At 35.2% G+C, this 10,021-nt stretch overlaps 1 protein-coding gene across 2 annotated transcripts; it reads left to right on the top strand.

Moving 5' to 3' along the window:
• Positions 1,917 to 7,370, top strand: LOC109227397 (traB domain-containing protein). 2 transcript variants are annotated; one of them, XM_019392540.1, is made up of 10 exons: positions 1,917 to 2,264; positions 2,357 to 2,490; positions 3,364 to 3,411; positions 3,525 to 3,584; positions 4,528 to 4,611; positions 4,722 to 4,826; positions 5,276 to 5,389; positions 5,502 to 5,602; positions 6,731 to 6,842; positions 6,988 to 7,370. In XM_019392540.1, exons 1-10 carry the CDS (start codon positions 2,126 to 2,128, stop codon positions 7,114 to 7,116), a joined length of 1,026 nt encoding a protein of 341 aa, XP_019248085.1. In that variant the 5' UTR covers positions 1,917 to 2,125; the 3' UTR covers positions 7,117 to 7,370. The 2 variants fall into 2 exon arrangements, with proteins under 2 accessions (XP_019248085.1, XP_019248086.1); XM_019392541.1 differs by lacking the exon at positions 6,988 to 7,370 and having other exon boundaries at positions 6,787 to 6,842.

Below are 10,021 nucleotides of genomic sequence, written 5' to 3'. Positions count from 1 at the left end.
GAATTTCTTACTCGGTCTTCTGTGTTTCGCGGACTGTAAATAGAGTCAATTTCCTCGATTTGGGATTTTAAAATAAACTGGTGACTTGGACACCATAATAATTATTCCAAAGTGGCGACTCTAATTAAATAAATAATCTCATTTCGATAATATCACTTTAATTGGAAAAACTCCTTATCTTCGGGAAAAGGGGGTGTGACATGTATTATCACTTTTAGCTCGCGTCAGAAACTCTCTCTCTCTCTCTCTCTCTCTCTCTCTCTCTCTATATATATATATATATATATATATATATATATATATTATACATATTTTTGGCTATTATTTTTACAGCGACTATACAGTGTCAATCGACAGTCTGAAGTGTTTATTACCTGCTAGGATCAAATAAAGGTGGCTATTTGTGGCAACTCTGACTCTCGAATTCAATTTTGCAAAGTCGTACGAGCTAAAAGTTCTGCTACAAATTTGATTGAATTTAATAGCTTTTGTTCAAACAGTATATTTGTATTAAAATTTATTTATTATGGATAAATAATAAATTTGAAATTCATCTATTAGTATTTAAAGTTATCGTTCCAAAATTCAGAACTTATAAAGTTAAAATTCTGACTCCACTTTTACATACGAGTAAATGTATCAATTTTGATATATTTGACTATAAAACTTAAATAGGTGATTTCCGGTCATCTATTTAAGCCTCAATGAATAGAGTTATTGTTACCTAACCGAAATAGCATGTACTTGTGAAATGGGACCTTTTCATATATATACAAGATTTTAAACTTATTTATCCGATTTTGTCTAAGTTTTCATATTTACATGAAGTAACAAAAGTTTTTTACAAAATATATACAAATTCGGTCAATCTACAATTTATCTACTACATAAATATACATTATGTTGTACAGAATCCGGTAAAAAACTATAATTTACATATAATTTATATACAACTTATATACAATTATGTAAGTTGTAGATATTTTGTATACTGTTTCTATATTCGACATACAAAAATATATACAATTTGTTCATGTCTTCTTTTTCGAGTTTCAATATGAAATTTCAACCAAACCCACCACGAATCTTCACCAAATTGTCTCAAATTTGAGATATAAACTCCAACGGATATTCCCAATCATTTGCAACAACACCTAATCCAAACAAAAAATAATTTCATAAAATTTCATTTTCGAATTCAAAGCTTTGAAGCTTTTTAATGGCTATCAATGGAGTTTTTAATGGATTAACATAGTTTTTAATTCAATCTACTCGCTTCTAATTAATACTACTTTATTTATTGATTCCAAAAAGCTAAAAGAATGATAACTAAAATGATTCTCTTCATCAGAGCTAATTTCTTTTTTATTTAGTTCGTCGTTTTCATAGGATCTGAAGCAAGAACTTTGCTAGGTACTAATCTTTTTTTTTCCCACTTAACATTAGTATCATTTCTTCAGTTAATCCACATGAAGCTATTAATATAAGAATACTGATAGAGAATGGGAGAGAGACAGAGACAAAGACAGACACCGAGAGAGCGAAGAAGGAATTCCCTATTCAATTTCTATATAATGGAATACTCATTAATACTAATTTGTATATAATTAATAAATTGTATATCAACTTATAATTAAGTTAAAATTTAAACAATAAGGGTAAATAAATTTCTAATATAATAAATATAGGTAAAAAAACCCCTATGAAATTTGGTCGAAATATAGCAACCTCATTCGGACATCACAAGTATTAAAAGGAACATCTATCAAACTAAAATATGCAAAACTTAAGACTAAAGGAAAGGTGTGACAAAGCAAACAATCCAGTCACATCCCTCTTGCCACGTGTAATCAACGTGTCCAGTGTGTCCAAAGCAAGGTATAAATACAAAACCAGAAATAGAATCACGTAAACGGTTACACAATTTAAAACCCTCCATGCTGCGTCGCTTGCCTCGCCATCGCCAACTCACCTTTCTCAACTCGACCGAGTCAAACCGGTTCAACACCTTCACCGGCTCAGCTCACCGGTTCAATCTCTCCGAGCTAAATATTCCGTCGTAATCCCTAGCGGAACTCTAAACTATAAATCATTCTCAACAACCGGGAGCCGTACGCCGGCTAAAATGGGCTCAATTCCGATGACGGCGTCGGTGCTGGAGGATTTTGTTCACGTTGATGGAGGAGGAAGTGCTAATTCGAGTGTAGAAGGCTCGGAGGCGAGTATTGAAGAGGTAACTTCGGCGAGTGTAGAAATGACAGCAGGTAGCCGCTTTGAGCACCCTTATTTAAATATAAGTTGATTTTGAGGCGGCTAAAATTTGAATAATTTCGGCTAAAAACGGCTAATTGTGCAGGTGAAGGAGAAGGATATGAAAGGAAGGTTTTGCCGGACGGATTGTCGAGGATTGTAATGAAGCTCACTTGTGAATCTTCTACGGATGGAGGCATTTGTGATGTATATGTTGTTGGCACTGCTCACGTTTCTGCGGTAAATTCCCTACTTCTTTAATCGTTTTATTAGAAATAATCGCAGAATAGAGGAAATTGAGTGAGCAATGTCCATATTCATCCTTTATAAGTTTATTTCATGCAACTAGCAATCACAAAGAGAGGTGAAAAGTAAAGTGTCAAGAGCGAATGTTTTACATATTTTTCGTCTTTTAAGTTGAAGGAGGTGATAGAAATCGTATTATCTTTTTGGTTTGTTGCAATTATTAGGTAATTCTATTAGCATTATCTTATAAGGAGGTCCAGGTGATTTTTGTATTCACACTTCAAGAACTTTTTTACGGCATAAAGTTTCTTAAGTCTAGAATTTTGTTTTGATATAATTCATGCTTCCCGTAGTAGAGACTGAATCAGTAGTTCATCAGAAAGTTTCTTAAGTCTAGAATTTTATTTTGATATAATTCATGCTTCCCGTAGTAGAGAATCAGTAGTTCATCAATAATTGTTTGCTGAAATGATGCTCTAACAACATAGGATTGTTAGATATCTTGTGAGCATTGCTTGAGATGTCTTTTAGTCTTGGATTTGACTCAGCACCTGCTGTACATGGCTAAATTGAAAAATATAATTGAAAATTCTTAAAGTTGAATGGTAGAAGACGTGATATAAAGTGATTTTGATTAAGTTCCCATGCCTCTATAAACTTTTCTCTTTGCAAACTGAGCTTGTATGAATATGTACTTTCTCCATTTTTCGTGCCTCATCTTTCCTATTTGCTCCTTTCTCTTTGCTTAGGTGGTATGATATAGATTTTTTATTGGGTTAATCATTCATATTAAAGAAAAACATGTTATAAAACAGACCGACTTATAAAGGGTGTATGATCATCTTACTTTACTATGCATGGTTACAGGAATCCTGCCAAGAAGTTGAAGCAGTGATCAATTTCTTGAAACCAGAGGTCATATTTCTAACAATCTGTTGATGCATAGCAGCTTGTGGTGCATGCTATATATTTCAATCCTTTTTACGTTTTGAACATCAGTCTGATTCATGCTGGGTTGTTGATGATAGGTTGTCTTCTTGGAGTTATGCTCAGGTCGAGTGGGTGTACTCACACCTCAAGATTTAAAGGTCAGTCTTACAATCAGTAGGCACTCTTTTTATCATTTCAGTAGTCATGTAGTTTGCACAGAACTTTGGGAAACAGAGAATTTATTCGTGTTAGGAGAAAATCCAGCAGTTGGTAGCTAGTGTTATAAGTATTGGAATTGTTTATTCTGTTAGCAGGCTTTCCTTTTTTATCATTTCAGAATTTACGTAGTTTGCAGAAACTTTGGTAACAGAGAATTTGTTCGTGCTAGGAGAATATCCAGCATTTTGGGTAACTAATGTATAAAGGTGTACATATTTAGCACATACAGACATATGTAGACAGCATATGTTCGTGTCTAACTGGTGTCATTTTTGATTTGTCTCACTTTAGTACTTCATATATACATGTTAGATTGCCATTTTTCTCTCTCTCTGATCTTTTGCAATTTGTTTATTTATTAGAAGTTTTAGGTTTAAACATGTCTGTCCTGACTTTACTAAGGCATATCAAGCCCATAAGAGTAATTCATGTTCCAGTGGACTGGCCATGAGTCATGGAAAAAGTCCAGATACATTCAAGGAATCAAGGGTGTATCAGATGGTGGGTATGTTGTTATGTCATCTCGGTCATGGACACAGATGAAAAGTGAAATGACCTTTTGGTATAAGCTATGCCAGAGAACACAATTCTCTGTCTCTCTCGCTCTTCGGTGCATATGTTTTTTCGGCATCATGGTATTAATGTCTTAATTGGCAGACATATCAAACACCTACTTTTTCTAAATTTCTATGTTATAGAAACAAATAAGCATATTCTGTGATCCTGTCCTTGCTTGATTTATCATTTATTTGAATAGTTTCATGTTACCTAGTGTTTGTATCATTTAGCTGTATTACTTTGTACCGTGCGAGATGTTATAGTGGATCTTCACTTTCTCCTCTTCAGGTGAGCTACTAATATTCTCAATTCTGAGATGGCCAGGTACCAACCATGGGAGAAATGGTGGAGATGTGGAAGAAAAATCAAAATCCATTTGGGATACTGTACAGCTGGTTTCTCGCCAAGGCATGACCTATCTCAAAAGTCTATCTTTACAGTTTGGAAGTGCTGCTTTGCTCCTTACCATTGGTGCTCTGGACATGCTGATCACTCATTGGATCTATGTTTCGTTTTAGGTTGCTAGCAAGCTTGAGGTATTTCCTGGGGCAGAGTTTCGTGTGGCGTATGATGAAGCAATGAAGTACGGTGGGAAAGTGATTCTTGGTGACCGTCCTGTGCAAGTAAGATGTTTTGATTCATTCCATTGTTGAATTTTTGTTTACTTGTGTGTCTTAAAGTTGTCACATGCATCCCTTCTGTAATTGGATAATATTTTTACATCGCCACATATCTCTTGTGATCATGGCACTATTGAGGTTGCTTTCATGTTGTGTCTGGTGAACATCAGAGTTGCTAAAGTAGAAACGTATCGTCCCTTCTCATCTCTCTCGTTCTTTTTGACACACTAGAGTACCACTTTCATGGAGTGCAGGATCTGTATAAAAATATGAAGTTTCTTAATGCTTTTATGATGTTATCAGCTTACAATTACACTTTCTTTGGTAGTGTTTTCTACCTGAAAAAAGAAGAACAAAGAAACAGTTTCGCATATTCACTGTTCCTGCTCTCTATCGTAAGTTTTCCTTCTGTTTTTCCGTTTAATGAATTGTTGTTTCTATTTTATGAACAGGTGACATTACGAAGAACATGGGCAAAAATGCCACTTTGGCACAAGACAAAATTGTTATACTCTATATTATTCCAAGCAGTGTTTTTACCGAAGCCTGGAGATCTCGTCAAAATGGTAGGTTCCTTGCATAAGATTTTATGAGGTTGCCTCTCTCTGCATAAAGTAATTTGATTTTTGAAGAAGAGTATCTTATGTTGCTTATACCAAACTACTTTTTGGCGAGCAGTTGAAGAAAATGGATGATGTTGACATGTTGACTCTTGTAATTCAAGAAATGAGCAAGAAGTTCCCAACTCTTATGGATACCCTAGTTCATGAGCGAGACCAGTTAGTGCCCTCTTGACCTTCGACCCCTACCCCCAAAACCCCCCCCCCCCCCCCCCCCCCCAAAAAAAAAAAAACAAAAAAAAACCCACATGCATGGTCTGTTGGTATGATACAAGTTCGGCCTGCTGCTTTCTTGTTTTATGGTTTTGTTTTGTGAATTCAAGGTGTTATGAAATCTGTTTTTACTGGCTTTGAGTTTGAACTCAGGCACTTACTGTCAAGTTTGGTATCTGTACTTAGGATTTTAGAATTATATGGCTTTTGTCTAAGTTATTCCAGATCAAAACTTTGAGAATACACTGATTAATTGCTTCATATGTCTTTGGATATTTCTCTTAGTTTGATATGGATACATTTTGTTATAGGCTGTTCGACGATGCCTTTTCATATGTACTTGTATAATCAGAATTAATATGAGTACAGGGACTCATATATTTGTGCAAGGTCTAGAGCATGAGGGTGGTGCTCTATCTCTCAGTTGTGCTCATTTAGTGATAGGGATAATGAGAGAGTTTTCCCCAGGAATCCTCCGCGCTTCATGCTTATCATTTCCTTTGCTCACTTCTACTTTTCCCTGAGCTTCATTGCTTATTACTTCCTCCATTCACTTCTAGCTTTCCCAAGGAAAAAGGCACTGTTGCTCTAGTATATTCCTTAGTCTTGAAATATCAATGTCTGATGGTGGCACAACTAACCCCCCACCCCCACCCCCACCCCCCCCAAAAAAAAAAAAAGAAAAAACCAAAAGAGAAGGTGGTAACAAGAGAAAAGTCGTTGACATACTAACTTATGATCGTTTGCTGGGACTAAGGAAAGATGATACAAAGTTTATCAGCTTATTTAAGCTTAAATGTCATCAGTCTTCAGCTTATTCAGCTACAGAATGGTAATTTAGAAGTCCAATCTTGGCACAAATTAGTTCATTTGTCTAATTAAACAGGCTAATGGTAACTTCATTCTTCCCGCCTTGCAAATAAAAACAAAAGTACAAAGAGTGATTGAATCGACATTTTGGTTTTGACCTTTGACAGTCTTGAAAGTGATTACTTGTTCCGTTTAACAAATCTGAAGAATCCCCCCCCCCCCCCCTCTCTCTCTCTCTCTCTCTCTCTCTCTCTCTCTCTGCAGGTTTATGTCATCAATGTTACTAAAAGTTGCCCGTGAACACAACTCTGTTGTCGCAGTTGTTGGTAAGGGTCACCTGCCAGGAATCAAGAAGAACTGGAAGCAACCTATTGAGGTAACAAGCATTTAATCATACAATATTAGTAAGACTTGAATGCGCTCTGTTGTGCATTGAGAAATATATGAATTGCTTTCCTATTTGCTTAGTTTCTAAGACTTAACTTCTGGAAGGAACATAGTTTACTGATTCGCTGCCACAGGTTAAGGAACTGCTATCAATACCCTCGCGCAAGCCTGTCATTACTGTCGCGAAAGTTTTGACAACCATTGGAGCTGCAGTTGCAGGAGTGACCATAATATCTTGCATCTATGTTTCAAGCAAGAAATAATCATGAGAGATGTCTCAGATGTATGTGTCTTGGCTTCCAATTTAGACAACACCGAGGCTAATCTATTGCGACTTTCAGCATCTGAGGTGGCCTGTACATTGCTACTGTTCTTCTACATTTTCAGCAGTTGAGGGTCATTACATTGAGGAAAGGGAAATTGTCATTTTGCAAATTTTCCTATGGACATCAGAGGAAGCTTTTCTAAATTCTAAAAAATTGCATGCAGAGCGATAATAAGAAGTAATTTTCCCATAGCCCTTAACTTGTTCAATGCACATCTTTTGTGATCATCCCCCCTTCCTCTCCAAATTACTTGATCTCGCTGTTTCTGTCTTCCGAAAATGGTGCGTTGGCTCCTCACCTTGTTCTCTAATTTGAAATATTTAGCTTGTCATTTTGTTATGCAGCAGAATCTTGGTCATATAATAGAGCCACATAAATTGAACACAAGTTTAAGTAGTTGCAGTCCTCCATTTGCCCGGTACAGAAAGGTATACAATGGACTTTTGGCTGTTCAACATATTGTGAGGCCCATATATTGGGCAGATATATCAAATCCCCGTCCCCTAATTTCCAGTTGTAGTTTTCTTCAATCACTTCAGCACCAGTGTTGTCAAAGGCACGCTTAAGCCCTGAAGCGAGGCTCAAAATACGTTGAGCGCTTCGCCTCGCTTTGTGGGCGTTTTAGTGTCGCATCAAAGCTCTAACGCATACTTTTCCAATGAGTGTAATCCTGAAAAGGCGACCTTAAACAACTGATATTTTACTTTATCATGAATTTTTTTCAATTTCTTTGTCCATATATTTGTTATTCATGCTTATAATGATTAGTCTTGGATTACTATGCATATTTTTACTTTTTTCTCCCGTTGCGCCTTTTTTCATTAGAACTCACGCTTTGTTTGTGCTTTGCGCTTAAAGCCTCAACGGACCTTAGAGCTCTTCTGCGTTGTTCGCCTTTGATAACACTTTTTAGCACATTAGACAGCCTTTCGGTCTTGGGTGCAGAATTGGCCTTCCAATTTGGCTGAGTTGAAATCGAACATTACGATAAACTAGCAATAGAGGTAATCTGATATCGGGAGCAACCCTCTTTCCTTTTGGGTTTTTGGCAGGGGACTTGAAGTCAGTAGTAGCTAGTTTAACCTGAGGAGAATGTCTTCATTAGGTCCACATTGGCACGGATTGCTTGATTATCTTGTTCATTTGGCCCAGATTGTCGCAAAATTGTGCTATTAGCTACCAGTGGGGAAATAGCAGAAGAGCAGTTTTTGATTTGGATTTTTTCCTTCCTATATAATATTTGAAAATTATTTACCAAAATTGTTCTAATTTTGTATGTTACCCACCCTAAATAAGGATTACTTACAAATTATATTTCAGTCCATTATTAGTGGCCTTAAATTAGTGGATTTAGTTATATTATTTTTCTTTTTTCTCTCCTCTCCTCTTTCTTCACTACCGATTCTCTCATCAATTTTTCTTTCTTCATCACTCTCTCTCAACGTGTTTCTCCCTCAATAAGGTAAGCCTGCTAATCAACCTATTGAAGTAACCTCACTGGTTTACCCTTTTCTCTTTTACATTGCTACCTACTAAGTATGGAACTTTAACAGTGCAAGAATGTTATTGAATTCAAACTTGTGACACTTCGATTTGTATTGTGCTCTCTTGAATTCTACAACTTTCATACATTATTTTTACCCAGTTAAAATACATCTACAACTTAAACGCAATGTTCATACAAATTTTATACGATATGTCTTTTGTATATTTTGTATCTGACTTGTATATATTTTGTAAGTGGTGTGTGTTTCTTCCTCTCTAAAATTTCAATCAAAACTCTCTCATAATACAATTTTGATACATAGTAAAAAGATAGTATTGATAACTTAAATATAAATTTTATACAACGATGCATACATTATGCAATTATTTTTCGACTTTCACACAACATTCAAATAAAGAAAAATATAACTACAATGGAATACAATTTATATACAATTATACTACAACTTTACTACAATTTCGTAAGTATATGTATGTCATGTGTTCTTCGTTCAACCAAAATCAAATCTAATTTTCACCAAATACCTTCAAAATTAAGATATAAATTCAAAATAATATTCCCATTGTTTACAACAACATCCACTCCAAACAAATAATGATTTTTAAAAATCAAATTTGAGTCAAAGCTTCAAAGCTTTTTAATGGCTGTCAATGATGGAGAATCAAACACCTTCAAAATTTATTGATTGACAATTTCAATTTGAACATCAATTGTGCAACATGAAAGGAAATTGCTAAGTGAAACTCTTTGGTAAAACGATTGAAATTCATTGATGAATTTCATTAAAAATATATACAACATGGAAGGATAAAAAATAGAGAACATCAGAGGGAAAAAAATTGGGGAAAGAACAGAGAGAGAGAGAGAGAGAGAGAGAGAGAGAGAGAGAGAGAGAGAGAGAGAGAGAGAGAGAGAGTAGGAGAGAGAGAGAGAGAGAGAGCGCACAGGAGGGAGAGAGAATAAGGATGGAAAATAATTGATTCTTTATTCAATTTCTAATATAAAGAAATACCCATTTAATTCCTAAAATATATATAATTGGTAAATTGTATATGCAATGTAATTAAATTGAAACTTAAGTAGGGAGGGTAATAAAATTTCAAATAGTGAATAGGAAGGTAAAAATCCCTTTTATTTGCTATTGTTATTGACAAGATTTAGAGGTGTTTGGCTAAGCTTATAAGCTGGTCAAACTAGCTTATAGCACTTTTCGCCTTATCTACGCGTTTTGTAAAGTTAAAAGTGCTTATAAGTCAAAAATAAGCCAAAAGTAATAAGCTGGTCATCCCCAGCTTATGAATTTTTAGCTTATAAGCACTTTAAGTTTGATCAAGA

The sequence above is a fragment of the Nicotiana attenuata genome, chromosome 6, assembly GCF_001879085.1.
Source record: "Nicotiana attenuata strain UT chromosome 6, NIATTr2, whole genome shotgun sequence".
Classification (NCBI taxonomy): Eukaryota; Viridiplantae; Streptophyta; class Magnoliopsida; order Solanales; family Solanaceae; genus Nicotiana; species Nicotiana attenuata.
This window is presented reverse-complemented; position numbering and strand designations above follow the sequence as displayed.